The sequence below is a fragment of the Eubalaena glacialis genome, chromosome 10 (assembly GCF_028564815.1).
Source record: "Eubalaena glacialis isolate mEubGla1 chromosome 10, mEubGla1.1.hap2.+ XY, whole genome shotgun sequence".
Lineage (NCBI taxonomy): Eukaryota > Metazoa > Chordata > Mammalia > Artiodactyla > Balaenidae > Eubalaena > Eubalaena glacialis.
Genome location: NC_083725.1, coordinates 9,263,494 through 9,279,445, shown reverse-complemented (window position 1 = coordinate 9,279,445; position 15,952 = coordinate 9,263,494). Strand labels below are relative to the sequence as shown.

Below are 15,952 nucleotides of genomic sequence, written 5' to 3'. Positions count from 1 at the left end.
TATTTCTGATTTTCTACAGTGCACTTATACTACCTTGGTAAATTTTTTGCATGCAACTGAAATTGGCAATAAAATCTATCCTCTATGTCCAAAAATTCAGTAAGTTAAGTTTACTGAACAATAATAAAGTGCTACACATAAAATAACCTACAGCAAAGCAGCATAGTTTTGTGAAAACAAAACACACTGGTGGTCAGAAGTCCTAGGTTTTAGACCCAGTTCTGTGTCTTGCTAGTTTTATGACTCTGGGTAATTTAACATTTAGAGCTTCAGTTTTCTAGAGTAGAGGAAAATAATATAGCATTCCTCATTTTTATATGCTATGCACAAGCTAACACATCAAGTATAAAGCACATTCAACCACAACATTGCTTAGAGCTATAGGTGTGCAGATTTACAAGGCTACACACTTGGGCCAAGGGAAGGAGGTCATGATCAGAAGAAAGCACTTTCAGTTCCAAATACTTGATAATTAGGAAGCCTCGGGAAAGTCACTTAGTGTCTGGCACTTCAGTTTTCTCAGTAAGAATATGAGAATAAAAATTCTACTCAGATACATTTATCCACATACCCAAAACTTCTGGGAGGAGTTAATGAGATTGACCTTTGAAGAGCATTATAAAAAAGTTAGTAAGCAATTAAACTAGTGCAAATTTAGGATTTTAGCTTAAGGAATACATGTTAGAGAAGGGATATCTATAGGTATCATATTCAGCAGTGATAATCCTTGCTTCTTACAACTTGTCTGTAATTTGAGTACTTTGTCATCAAGGAGATAATGCAGCCATGGTTTGATATTATGATCTGAAAATAGAACAATAATAATAGTGAAAGTGGCTATTGAGCACTTTCTCTGGACTATACTAGGTGCCAGGGCCCAGCCTTCACCACAGATGAATTCATCAGAACCTCTGTGGGCGTAACGTAGACATCAATACTTTTTAAATGATTCCAGGTGATCATAATATACAAGTAAAGTTGAGAACCATTGCCTCAGGGCCTGAAGTATGATTAAAAAACTAAGAACAAATTCCAGACCCCTAATGACAACTCACATTTTTATAGGAAATGACTTCCTGAAAAAAAATTTCTAAATATGCATTTCCCCATATTAATTTTACAACCACCTTAGGGACTGATATCACTAATTTCTTCATCTTTCAGATACAGAAATTGACTTGTAACTCAATGATACTGTTGTAACTACCAAATCACCCTGACACTGCATCAATTTGAGATAAGTATTCATATGTGCACATTCAGTGAATATTTAGGACTTACATAGATGACAGGGGAATTTCATTTCTGAATCAAAATGCATCTCCAACTATAAAATATGGAATATACTGCTCATTGCTTATAGAATTGAGGTTCTCAGACTAGAGCGTGCATCAGCATCAACTGGAGACAATAGGAAACATTGCTGGGCCCCATCCCCACAGTTTCTGAGTTGGTAGGTCTTCGGTGAGGTCTGACAATTTGCATCTCTAACATCTTCAAGTGATGCCAAGGGTGCTGGTCCAGGGACTACACTTTAAGAACCACCGCTCTAAGGGCTTCCCTGGTGGCTCAGTGGTTAAGAATCCGCCTGCCAATGCAGGGGACACGGGTTCGAGCCCTGGTCCGGGAAGATCCCACATGCCGTGGAGCAACTAAGCCTGTGTGCCACAACTAGTGAGCCTGCGCTCTAGAGCCCGCGAGCCACAACTACTGAGCCCGTGTGCCACAACTACTGAAGCCCGCGTGCCTAGAGCCCGTGCTCCGCAACAAGAGAAACCACTGCAATGAGAAGCCAGCGCACCGCAACCAAGAGTAGCCCCCACTCGCTGAAGCTAGGGAAAGCCCGCGTGCAGCAATGAAGACCCAATGCAGCCAAAAATAAATATAAATAAATAAATAAATAAATTTATTAAAAAAAAAAAAGAACCACCTCTCTAGAATATTTGAGAAACATGAAAATGGTAAAAGGTTCAGATCTTTCCCCCTTTTTCCTCTCATCTCCATGACCTTTGAAATACCCAGGGTCTGGTCTTCCTCCCAAAATAAACAGCAGGATGAGGGATACTTCATCAGGAAGTACACCAGGATCACTCAGCTGGCTCCAGATACTCAAAACTAGCTTCACCAAGCAGTGCAAGATGCAGCCTTTCATGGAGTTCTTCTCTCCCAGTGCCACAGCGCTCCCAACCAGAGGAGAATGGCTGGAGAAAATCACTCCACAGTGACAGAGTTCATTCTTGAGGGCTTAACAAATCGGCCAGAGCTCCAGTTCCCCCTCTTCCTCCTCTTCCTTGGGATCTATTCAGTCACCATGATAGGGAACCTGGGCATGATAACACTGATTTGTCTAAATGCTCAGCTTCACGCCCCCACGTACTACTTCCTCAGCAACCTGTCTCTTGTGGATCTCTGCTACTCCTCTGTCATTACCCCTAAGATGCTGGTGAACTTTGTGACAGAAGAGAACGTCATCTCCTATGCAGGGTGCATGTCCCACCTCTACTTCTTCATTGTGTTTGTCGTTGCTGAGTGTTACATGCTCACAGTCATGGCCTATGACCACTATGTCGCCATCTGCAGCCCTTTGCTTTACAACATCATCATGTCATATCGATTCTGCTCCCTGCTGGTGGTTGGGGTCTATGCCATGGGGCTCATTGGCTCAACCATAGAGACTGGCCTCATGTTGAAACTGCCCTACTGTGAGCTCCTCATCAGTCATTACTTCTGTGACATCGCCCTCATGAAGCTCTCCTGCTCTAGCACCTATCATATTGAGATGACAGTCTTCTTTTTGGCTGGATTCAACATCGTGGTCACCAGCTTAACAGTCCTCATTTCCTACGCCTTCATCCTGTCCAGCGTCCTCCGCATCAGCACCACAGGGGGAAGGTCCAAAGCCGTCAGCACCTGCAGCTCCCACCTTGCTGCAGTGGGGATGTTCTATGGAACGACCGCATTCATGTACTTGAAACCCTCCACAGCCAGTTCCCCGGCCCAGGAGAAAGTGGCCTCCGTGTTCTACACCACAGTGATCCCCATGCTGAACCCCCTAATCTACAGCTTGAGGAATAAGGAGGTAAAGGCTGCCATGAAGAAAACTCTGAGGGGAAAATTGTTTTGAGCAAATGTTATTATTATTTCTCAATTTTAAAAATAAGTTGTTATGAATACTAGAGGGAAGCCCTCTGAATGCTAGCCCACCCGTGATGGGAAACAATCCCATCTCTGCATGGCTGGGTGACTGCCTCCTTCCCTCTTCCTTCCCGCCCTCTCTCTCCTCTCATTTCTGTTTGAAGCCAGCTGATTTTAAGTTCATGTTTTCTCTCATTTGGGAAGCATTTTCTCTATCCTGAGCCCTTTGGTAAACTCTACTATCTTAATTGTAATTTAACATAAATTTTAAACTTTCACAGACTCGGATATAGAGAACAAACTAGTGGTTACTGGGGGGCTGGGGGCAGACAAGATACAGGTAGGGAATTAAAAGGAACAAACTAATATGTATAAAATCAACAACAAGGATATATTGTAAGCACAGGGAAATATGGCCATTATTTTACAATAACTTTAAATAGAGTAACTATAAAAATATTGAATCAATGTTGTATACTTGAAACTAATACAATATTTTGAATCAACTATACTTCAATTAAAAAAAATTTAAACTATGAGCATTGAGTTTGAGAGTCATTAGCTATTTTATTACCTTCTATGCAGAAAATACTACTCAACCTGTTCCTACTTTTTTGCACTTGGGAGTACACAAGGCAGAGAGAGGTGGATTTGAGAGTCACCAAGAGGTGATACCCAGAGCCTTTCTCATCTAGACTTCTTCCTCTCCTCTCTTCCACGCCTCCCTACTTATTCTTGCCCAAGAACTTCTACCTGATCCCTTTATGTGACTTCCTTAGTAACATAATAATAATGCCAGACACTGCCATGCTTTTGGAGGCTTACTCTGAGCCACGAAATGCTTCTAAATGCTTTATGTACATTATTTGAATTGCACCTCACAGTGATTGGTACTATTGTTTTCCCCATTTCACTATGGAAACTTGGCTTAGTAAATAAACAACTGAACCCTCGGATTGAGCATCACCTGGAAACTTGTTAGAGATGCAAACTTGGGGTTCCTGCTCCACACCTACAGAATTACTGGATGGGGCCCAGCAATCTCTGTTGTAACCGGCCTCCTGGGGATTCTGATATGCACTAAGGAGTGAGAGCCACCTCACTCCCACCCTTCAAACCTCACACAAAAGCATTTAATTAGTGGGAACTAATTCACATCCATGGCTCTAGCTACAAGGGAAACTGGGATATGTAATTTTTAGCTTTTTAACCTGACCAGAAGGAGGGTATAATAGATATTGAGAGAACCATTCTCAACTGTCTACCTATTATTTCCTGACCTTTTTCCAGCAAGAGATAAGATCTCTACCACTACAGATCCCCTCTAATTAGAAGAAAATGCAGGAAAATATGTTTGTTTTCCAAAGGTGAGACTCTATAAAGCCAAATAAACTGGTGAATTTGATTCTATCAAAAATTAGCATTTTTGTTCAGCAGAGGACTCCATGGAAAGAATAAATAGCAATATAACAAATTGGAAGAAGATATCTAACTAGCATATATTAGAAACTTCAACATCAACAGAAAGAATGGGCAAAGTATACAGAACAATTGACAGAAGAGAAAGCCTGAAGTGCCTCTGAGCAGATGAAGAGATACTCAACCCATTTACTAATCAGAGAAGTGCAAATAAAACAACAAGGTATCTCTTTACATCCACCACTGGGTAAGGAATAGGTAAATTGAACTGGAGACTTTGCAACAGTTGGAAGCAAAAGATTAACTATAGGCCATATAGCCTAGAGCTATAGCGCTATGTGAGCAAAGTAAGAAAGATAATGAGACATAAGACTTAATGTTACTTATGTATGTTTAACTTACATGCACACAAACCAGAAAAAAAACAGAGAGAAAACTGTTTTCTCTCTTTAATTATGAGAAAATTATTCTCATAATTCATAAAATACACATTAAGCAGGTTAGAATGGTTACCCAGAGAGATAAGATGCATGGAAAGAGGGAGTGGGAAAAAGAGAAACAGAAATAAAAATTCCTTTTCCTGGGCCCACCCGCAGCTGCGTAGCAGTCAACTCTCCCAAGAGGCCCTGGATCAGAGCTCCCACTGAACTGCTGGGTAGGGGGACAGGCCAGCCCACCCTTAATATCGTGTGGCCTGAGGAAAGACTTCCTAAATATTTAAAAGTTAAAAATAGCATTCACAAAATGTTAAATAGTTTCTTCTACCTAAGCTGACAAATATGCCTTTATAACAAGCTGGAAGGCCGGGTTCACATTTAGAAATTTCAGATTCTAAGTCTCACGCCAGAACACAATACTAAAGGAAGCCTCTCCCTGCTCCCCAGCCCCCTGCCTACAGCCTCACCTTGCCCCGTCCACTCCCACCCCTTGTTCTGTCCCACCCACAAGTATTCCCATCCATACCCCGGCACACAGCCATTCCCTGGCCGGTACAGGGTATTTGGGCAGGGAACTCTGTATCCTAACACTACACGCAAAGTCCAGAAGGAGGTGCAGAGGCTCTGTCTGGGGCACAGCCCCTTGGATCCAACCGGATACAGCCACAGAAGGGCCAAGGACAGGAGCCTCTCACCCAGTCTGGGGAGGTTGCTATGGCTACTGTGCAGAGAGGTGACCTTGCCCATGTGTTTGCCCATAGCTGCTGCTTCTCTCCCCAGCTGGCAAGTCTCACAGTTGAGATAAGATGTTTGTGTCCCACATATTACAGTTTACAAAGCATCGTTTTTTTTGGAGTGAATTTAAATTTATATGCTGAAGACCATCCTTTGTGGGAAAGTCATATTAAATTCAAGACAAATTTTATTTCAGGTTTCTTGGGGTATTTTTTCCCTTATTATGGGTGGCATAGTGTTTTCCTAAAAAGAGAGGAAGGCTATGTGTGTGTGTATTTCATGCTTCTCATTCATTTTTCATACCATTAGACATAGAAGGAACATATACACATGGAGTGCTCTTGAGATGTGTCCTCTGAGAAGGACCACAAAATGAGGGCCTTCGATACAGTTAAGCAATTTCCACACCAATTACATAGGGTCGCAGCCTAAACCTCAAAGGGTCACTTTGTTTTTGCCTGTAATTAGCAATGCTGTGTTGTATACTTACAATTTTGCTAATAGGGAGGATCTTATTGATCTTATCACAATAAATAAATAGGCAGGAAGAAACTTTTGGAGAAGATGGACATGTTTATGGCATTGATTGTGGTGACAGTTTCACAGGTGTATACTTATCTCCAAACTCATCAAGTTGTATACATTAAATATAGCTTTTTCTGTGTCAATCATACCTCAATAAAATGATTCTTTTTTTTAAAGGCATCTTCACACTCAATATCTATCAATGCTCACAATCTTGTGAGATCATCTATAGACCGTTTACAAATAAAAGAAATGGGGCTAAGTCACTTGTCCAAAGTGTGGGATAAACAAAGAACACCAAATGAGAACAAGCCAAGTCTATCTATCCAGAGCTTGCTCTAGCGAGGGATCCAGCCACCATCACTGCCTTTGGCAGACACTCATAAGCAGAAAGGGAGGGGAAAGCTTAATAGTGAAGAAAGGGGAAGGCTTCACGTGTGCTCTGATTGGAGGTTGTTGGCACGGGGAAGATGGAGGGGAACTAACTATAAGCAGGGCATCCTTTGTGATTGGTTTGGGAGCATATTTGGCTTTTCCTGATTGGCCCCAAGTTGGAAGCAGGGGTTAAAAAAAAAAAAAAAAATAGGGAAGCTGGCAGGCAGTGAGCAAGTCCTGTTCATTCTGGGCTGATTATTGCAGAGACTGTGGTTTGGCTTCCCGGACTGGTTGCTGTTGGGGTTGTGAGTAGGAATTCTATTTTTACACATGGTCTAGCCATCGTGTGTTTGTATATTCAGTTTCTCAAAAGTCACACAGTGAAAAACTGGTACTATCATCTCTGGTCTTTTGACTGCAGCTTTGAAAGTTCATGCCCTTTCCACTTCTGTTCCCTGCCCTGCATTCCAGAGCTTTTCAGAAATCCAGTGTAGTTTAAACCACTTGGAAAAAGTCCAGGGTGTGGGCGGGGAAGGATAGCCTTAGGCATCATTAAATGCAGAGCAGTTTTGGCATGGGAACCACAGCCCTTCATTAGGAAAAAGAATCAATGAAGGTGTAACAATCCCAGAGAGAGTCTTGGGGCTCCATTCTCATTCCAAACCACAAAATGAGGGCCTTCGATACAGTTAAGCAATTTCCACACCAATTACTTAGGGTCGCTAGCCCCATAGGACCCCTTTCCCCATCACCATACTGAAAATTTCTCATTTGCAAGACTTTGGCACAAAGAAATGGGGCTCCACCAGCTCAGGGACAGCTCAGTGTAGGCAGCCTGGCACCAGTCCCAGCTGAAGCTGGATCCTCCTCCAGCAAAGATGGGCTCAAAGCCAACAAGGCCAAGCCTCCCTCTAATTACCAGGGGCCTGGTCAGGTATTTAGAGGGGCATCTCCTGCTTCTAGTATAGATAACAGCTCAGAGCCATGTGCCTAAAGTGATCGGGTCCCGCCCTGCCTAGCCTGGGGTCTCCCCGTGCTCAGCAGTTCTCTTGTTGTACACACAGCTGCAGAGCACATGCTCTTGGAAGCCCTGGTGCCTGACACAGAGTCACATTCATAGCTGTGGGTTTCCCCCTGCCGTTAGGGCCCCTCGCCCAGGAGTCCCCTCCACTGTGTTACTTTCACTACAAGTTGCAGCAGAGGGTCTCCACCACCTTATTCCTCTCTTTGCATAGGATCTAAAATAAGGCATCTCCAAGTATGAATCATATGCTGACCAAGTTTCATTATTGGGACTGGCCTGAAAGAAATGAAACAAGCAGATGAAGGATGTGTGTTCTCAGTTTGGACTTTGAGAAGTAGACAAGTCCAAATATGATAAGGATAATGAGGGTAAAGGATGGCCTGTGCCACAGGAGCTGGGGTACAGAAACGTCTGTGGGACCCCCAAAGCTGACAATGATTAAACAATATCTCATAAGACGTTTGCTGTAGATGTGTTCCATGCTTATTTCACTTTTGTCATCCCCTGGCCTTTAGGACAGTCATGCTGGAACCCTCTGGCCTTGTCTCCAGATGCATCACAGGGCAGCAAGTCACGGTCATTTGTTCAGTGTTGAGGGGAAGCAGACGCCCTGTGAGGGCTGCAGGCTGGTGGGTGGACATCAAATTGGGACCCAAGGAAAGGAACAGGGAAATCTCCAGGACAGAGTCTGGGTCACTGCGGCCAATCACCTCTCCCCACCCTGAGAGTCAAGCTCAGTCCCAAATTTGTACATTCTGGGTTTATTTTTGGAAAAATGGCTTTTCTCCCTTTCTTCCTTCTCCTACAGAAGATTCACCAAGTCCACAGGAGTGACCAAGAAGCACATGAAAGAGCAAATATTTCTGTTTATCAAGATAATTCTTGGGACTTCCCTGGTGGCACAGTGGTTAAGAATCCACCTGCCAACGCAGGGGACAAGGGTTCGATCCCTGGCCCGGGAAGATCCCCCATGCTGCGGAGCAACTAAGCCCGTGCGCCGCAACTACTGAGCCTGCGCTCTATAGCCCGCGAGCCACAGCTACGGAAGCCCGCGCGCTTAGAGCCCGTGCTCCGCAACAAGAGAAGCCCCCGCTCACCGCAACTAAAGAAAGCCCGTGCGCAGCAACGAAGACCCAACGCAGCCAAAATAAATGAATAAATGTTCCTTAAAAAAAAAAAAAAAAAAGATAATTCTTAAAGTATCCATTCATTAAATTGAAAAATATTTATTGAAACAGTCCTTTCTGGTTATATAATCAGAAGAAGAAAACCTTCTGTCACTAGAGACACATAAAAATAGTGGATAAACAATATTAAAACAACCTTTTACTACGTGGTATGGTTTGTGGGAAAGTATCAAAAGTTGCTGTGAAGGCAAAAGAAAAATTATGAAAACGTAAATGAAGCTGGAGCCAGTGTTGACCTGAGGGTGTGTGCCGGTCCTCAGAGGCTGAGAGCCTAGATTGTCACACGTGAGGGGCAAGAGAGGAAGCCCGGGCCCAAGCAGAGGGAAAGTGGGGTTTGAGGCATGTCACCTCCCCACCACCCTTATAAATGCATGCTCAAAGAAAGTGAGGCCTGAGTGAATGAATAGGGAAAAAAAAGCCCCACCCAGAGAGATGGTGAGAATGCAGGCTGGTCTCAGCCTTGGATCTGGATGGAGCAGGGGCAAAAAGGAAAACCCTCTCCCCTGAGAATCTTTAACCACACCTGCCAGCACATGTGTATGGAACTGGATTTATTATAAAGAGGTCCTAGGTGTTATTATAATGAATTAGAAGTGTGATAAGTGCTCCAAGGGGAAGTACGGAGTTGGAGGAAAACACAAAATGGGGGAAGTGAACTGAGTTCCCAAGATCAGGGATAACCTCTCTGAGGAAGTGAAATTCAGAGACCTGAAGCATAGGAGGTGGAGGTGCTGTTTGGCTTCCAGGATCCCCCTTCTCTGTCTGGAAATCCGCCCTTGTTTGAGTCAGTTGAAATCTCCCTACATGGTAGCTAGTAAGGCTAGACCCTTGTTCCCCAGGCCTCTAAAATGTACAGAGGGATGCTCAGCCTCAGCCAGTCAGATGCCCCCACTCAGGACTTTACTTCTGGAGCAAGTAAAGGACTTTACTTCTTTACTACAAAGAAGCAAGGAGGATTTTGAGTCCATTATGGAAAGACAAAGCTGACTCGCCCTTGGAACTAGCTGTCTTACATCGTGTATCAGGCGGCGCCAGTGGTAACGGCCAGTGACCAGTGCTCCTTACTTGTGACCTTAGCTGTGATTCTAGCCACGTGGCTTCCCCTGGATCCTAATTTTTCCCAAACCTGGTTCCCTAGGCTTCTCTGTGATTCTGCAAATTACCCCATATCTTTCCAACAAATTTATTTCCTGCTGAAGTTAATGAGGCGGATTGTTCTTCTCAGCCAGGAACCACCACTGGCTGTAACAGAAGCCAGCAAGATGGAGCACTGGGGCTTCCCTGGTGGCGCAGTGGTTAGGAATCCACCTGCCAATGCAGGGGACACGGGTTCGAGCCCTAGTCTGGGAGGGTCGCACATGCCGCGGAGCAACTAGGCCCATGAGCCACAACTACTGAGCCTGCGCGTCTGGAGCCTGTGCTCAACAAGAGAGGCCGCGATAGTGAGAGGCCCACACACCGTGATGAAGAGTGGCCCCTGCTCGCCGCAACTAGAGAAAGCCCTCGCACAGAAACGAAGACCCAACACAGCCAAAAATTAATTAATTAATTAATTAATTAAAACAAAAAAGTCAAGGCCTTAAGAAGTATTAAAAAAAAAACAAACTTTAAAAAAAACAAACAAAAAACAAAAACGATGGAGCACCAGCGGGAAGGGAGTGGGAGGACCGCAGGCTGGGGAGCAGTGTTCTCTTTCCCCAACGTGGGTCATGGCCCCTGCACCATCTTCCCAGTAAAGTGGGAACAGCCCTTCCCTCTTCCTTCCATACAATACTCACGTATTTAAACTTGTTTTTCCCTTCCAGGCTCTTTTTGTTGGTGTATTAAGGGGTGGAAATGTACAAATGGACCAGATTCCAGATTATTATTCTTCCAAAGAGTAACATCCTTGGAGAATGGGGAAGGGGAAATCTGTAGGCCATTTGTCTCACAAGAGCTACATTTTAAAAAGATAAACCAAACATTAATGCTCCAAAGTCAGCAAAGCAACTATAAACATGTTTGCTTGCATATATATATACTGCTTGCATATTTATATAGTATATATATGCTTGCATATATATATAGTATATATATATATATATATGTCAGCTCAAATTTTACTGGGAAGCATCTTAAAATAATTTAATACATCCCCAAAATTATTTCCAAAATCACATAAAGCTAATGACATCATTATTGTTTAAATGTTCAACATGTGGCATAGTTAGCATTTATATTTTAGACACTCACTGTTGTCGTAGAGGCCTATGTTTCATGTGACACACACATGCACACACAGATACTCACACTCACACACCCCCTTTGTTGTCTGTTGAGGTGCCTTGTGTAATCAATACAAGGAGAAGCTCATTGCCCATTTTTATAAAATTTATGGTTTTGTTTTTAAATGATTATAGCTTATAATATATGGTATGACAGATAATTGGCCGTACCTTTATTTTATACTCAGTCTTCACTCAGAAACCATGTCCTAGTCATTAACATCGTTGCTATGGAAATATACAATCAGGTTTATGGTGTGCTGAGAACTCATTGCTCTGAGTCCTGAATGATAAGTAGGTGACCAGCAGAGGATGGGGGAGGGATCCAGGCAGAGAAAACAAAATGAAAAAAGACATGGAGATACAGAAAACCCTAGTGTATTTAAGGAAAGGTAGGTGACATTGTGGCTAAATCACCGAGTCTACTGAAGAGTGAAATAGGAGAGCTTTGGGGAAGAGTGGTGTGATTGCTCATTTTATGTGTCAGCTTGGCCGTATCATTCTGGATGGAAGTATGGATTCGTTATTGTCTTTATACGGATATCAGTATGGTTAAAGGAGATGTGTATGGATGCCTGGTTGACAAAGGGTAGACTGTGAAGGTTAATTTTATGTGTCAGCTTGGCTAGGCTAGGGGTCCAGTTGTTTGTTCAACCACTAGCCTAGGTGTTGCTGTGAATGGATTTTGTAGGTGGGATTAACATCATGACCAGCTGACTTTAAGTAGAGCAGCTTATTCTCCATAATGTAAGTAGGCCTGATTGAAACAACTGAAGGCCTTAAAAGCAAAGAAATTTCCCAGAAAGGAAGGAATTTTGCCCTAATACTGTAACATAGAATCCTGCCTGAGTTTTCAGCCTGTCTGCCTGCCTGATGCGTTTGAAATTCAAAACAAACATCAACTCTTACCTGAATTTCCAAGACGCCAGCTTGCCTGACAAATTTCGGACGTGCCAGGCCCCCACAATTACATGAGCCAGTTGCTTAAAACAAACCTCTCTACAGATACATATATATGGCGGGGGGAGCAGAGAGGCGTCTCCTTGCCAATCTTAATCTTAGCTTCCCTGTGTCCTGTCCTTCCCTGCCCTGTGCCGCTGGGACAGGCAGGTACACCTGACCTGGCCAGATGAGGGTTTAGTGCACAGGCTCCTTGGAGAAGAGAATATCTGTGTGTTTGGTGAGGCAGGGAGAATAAGGAGTCCTAGTCATGGGTGAATGAGGCACAGGAGCTAGAAAAGTAAAGGCAAGAAGAAATACTTGAAGTTAGGAAGGAATCATTCTCCTGCTTCTCAGTGCTCCTTCCATACAAAATAGGGCCACAGTCGGATTTAGTTCCCAGGGAGGGGGCTAGTAAGAGGTAAGGTTGGCGTCCAGGTCAAGGAAATTGAGCGCTTGCCCAGAAAATCAAGACAATATCCCTCAGAGTCCTGTAGAAAACACCAGCATTCAAACTGGATGGTTTACCTTAGACTACAGTGCCAAGAGATCTCTGAAGTACATGAATGCTGAAGGGCGGGGGGTGGCGGATGAATAGGAGAGAAGAAGGAAGAAGAGAAAGTGACCAGGATTGAGTAGAGTCTGCAGGTACTGAAACTTTGGACAAGTCCTCATCAAAGATGATGCCAAAAAAAAAAAAAAAATGATGACTAAGGTGATGAAGTGAATGAAAACATGAGATAATGATGCTGAGACTGGGAACCACGAAGTTAATGCCCATGACAGGAAATCCACCAGCTGTGACATAGGTGCTAACTCAGGAAAGCTGGAGGAGGGGAGCTGCACGGCACACCTGTGAAAGCTGTTGCTCTTGTGATCACAAACATGTTCAGTCCACGTCTCCTGGTCAAGTCATGGCTCTAGAAAACACGGCAACATCAGGACCAAGCATGAGCAGGAAGGAATCCTTCGAGAACATAGCCTCAATAGTGAGCACAGGCCACTAGTATCAAAGCCCAGTGACCACCAATGACAAAGAGATGAATAAACACCTAAGCCCTATTATCATTTTGGGTGAACTGAAAGATGAATAGAAGAGATCTATGAAGGAGAAGCTAAAGGATAAGAAAAAAGAAGAACGTGGGGAGTTGAGTGACTCGACAGAGTGGTGAAGCCCTGGCATCCCTAAGATCAGGAAGAAGTGAATGGCGGCAGCTCTGGTCTGTGTGTGAACTCAGCAGGGATCTGTAATCACGGCTGAGCCACCCTCTTCTGGGTAGTGATCTCTAGGTTTAGAAAAGAAGAACCTTATTAGAGGTAGTACCAGTTCCTTACCTCCAGAATGAGAATTTCTTTCTCCATATCAAGAGAATGGCTCATCTTCATGCAAAGGAAGAGGAGCGAGGTAGCAATGGCTGTCTTTTCTTGCCCCCTTCCACACTTAAGTGTGCCCTTCCCCTATAAATTCATCTGCAGGTGTGAAGTGTCTATAGGTCCTCATCCCCCGCCACCCCACCCAGGGCATATCACCAGTCCAGGCTGGGCTGCTCTAGACTGTGCACCAGAATCCAGTCCACACAGCATCTCAGAGAGATTCAGTAGTTGTCTAGGTTACTCAGAGCTTGGTCTTGAACCAGGTCCAAAGACTGAGACCCAGGATGAGACCTAGAGACATCACAATCTCTCCTTCTCTCACCCAGCTCAAACAAGGGGAGGGGACAAAGCCAAACCAAAATCCAAATCCAGAACATTCCAGTGCACAACTGTTGGTTAAGGCAGACTTGAAGAGACAAGGGATGAGGCCACTCTCCCACTGGTGTCATCACAGAGGGTCCTGTAGTCCCTTCTCTCGGGCTCCTGGAAGGGAAAAGACTCAGATAAGGGAGAGGGGGAATGTCCTGAGCCTAGATCTTTCTTTTCTGTGTTATGCTAGGAAAAGAAAAACCTAGTCCCTTTGTTTCTACATTATCCTGGCAGGAATTCTGAACTAAAGACCATGATTTCTGATTAAGGCTATGCCCAAGGCTCCTCGCCAAATAAAGGAGGGAAGCATCATATGTCCATGTCACTGTGGCCATAGGATGATATTTTTTAAAGAGTTTTATTTCACATGTAAATATATCAGAGGTCTAAGTAGTAATCAAGAGGTAGCTCCCTTTTTCCCAGAGAAAACAAGAAATTGTGGCCTTCAAGTTCACACCTGAAGCACCCTTTAACCACTACCATGCACAACTTCACTTCAACCCTGGCACTGTTTACCCCAGAACAATGGAGGGAGGGGCCTACTCTGTCCCCCTCCCCCATTTGGCCCTGGGGCCCAGGGTTGATGCTAGTGGGAATCTGTACACTAGATCTCTACAAAGATGACCAAAATTCAGTAACACAATTTGTGAACCTGGAAATTAGGCAGGGCTTTTGTAGTGTCTACATGACAAACTCTAGTGCTTGCTTTTATTTTACTTTTGAAAATAAATATGCATATATATTATATATAAATGTTTGAATGCTATGTATATGTATGAATGTATATATATTCCATTAAATAAATTATATGTGTATATATGTGTGTATATAAAATATAAATATGTATATATACATTATATGTGTATATATACATATATATTAATATATATGTATATATGAGTGAATATATATGTATGTACATTTCCATTTTGAAAAGTAGAAGGCAGTGTTTAAAAATCAGCAAAGGCCTAAACATCTTCAGTGTCAGTTCAGAGGATGACTCCTACTGCCACCTGGTGGCAACATGCCTAAAATTAAGAATCAAAAAAAGGTGCTCAGGATCATCTTCTAGCTCAGGAAACACTTACTTGCTGTCATTACACAGCAAGTTCCAAAACACAGAGAATGCCCAGATTTTGATTTATAAGTACATCTGTATAGGAGTTGCAGTGGGTATGAGGAGAGAGATGGGCAAGGAGTGGTATAACATTTAGAAATGAACACCAGCCCTTCAAGGTAGACAGGAAGGCATGCATCACTATTTTTAAATTTTTTACAATTAAAGCAAAAGAGAGAGAAAGGGCATTGTTAGGAATATTTTTAAGGTAATAAAGGTATGCTTATGTCTGCACACTGAAGAAAAGAATTAGTAGAGAAAAGAATATTGAAGGTACAAGGAAGAAAATGGAACTTTGAGGATTTGCAATACCTGAGGGGATGGGGGAAGGAGTGGGACCAGGAGCATTTGACCAAATTCAATATTCACTCATTATTATAAATACTAAATGAAATAGAAATTGATAGTTTGTAAGATGAATTGAGAACATTTTTTTAAAATTTATTTATTTAATTTATTTATTTTTGGCGGCATTGGGTCTTCGTTGCTGTGTGCAGGCTTTCTCTAGTTGTGATGAGTGGGGGCTACTCTTCATTGTGGTGCGCGGGCTTCTCATTGCGGTGGCTTCTCTTGTTGCGGAGCATGGGCTGTAGGTGTGCGGGCTTCAGTAGTTGTGGCACGCAGGCTCAGTAGTTGTGGCTTGTGGGCTCTAGAGTGCAGGCTCAGTAGTTGTGGCACACGGGCTTAGTTGCTCTGCGGCATGTGGGATCTTCCCGGACCAGGGCTCGAACCCGTGTCCCCTGCATTGGCAGGCGGATTCTTAACCACTGCACCACCAGGGAAGTCCCGAGAACATTCTTAATGTAAAAATATTCATTGTTCTTATGAGCTGAATTGTGTCCCCTTCAAAATTTATATATTGAAGGCCTAACCCTCAGTATCTCAGAATGTGACAGTATTTGGAGATAAGGCCCTTAAAGAGGTAATTAAGTTACAATGAGGCCACTAGGGTGGCCTAATCCAACCTGACTGTTGTCGTTATAAAAGGAGGACATTTAGACACAGTGAGAGACACAAGGGGTGTGTGCACAAGGAGGGAAATCCATGTGAGG

General features: G+C 43.4%; 1 protein-coding gene across 1 annotated transcript; it reads left to right on the top strand.

The window, feature by feature from the left end:
• The first annotated feature begins 2,191 nt into the window (after nucleotides 1–2,191).
• On the top strand, nucleotides 2,192–3,124 carry LOC133098984 (olfactory receptor 8A1). The gene has a single exon (XM_061202445.1). It carries the CDS (start codon nucleotides 2,198–2,200, stop codon nucleotides 3,122–3,124), a length of 927 nt encoding a protein of 308 aa, XP_061058428.1. The 5' UTR covers nucleotides 2,192–2,197.
• Nucleotides 3,125–15,952: the final 12,828 nt, after the last annotated feature.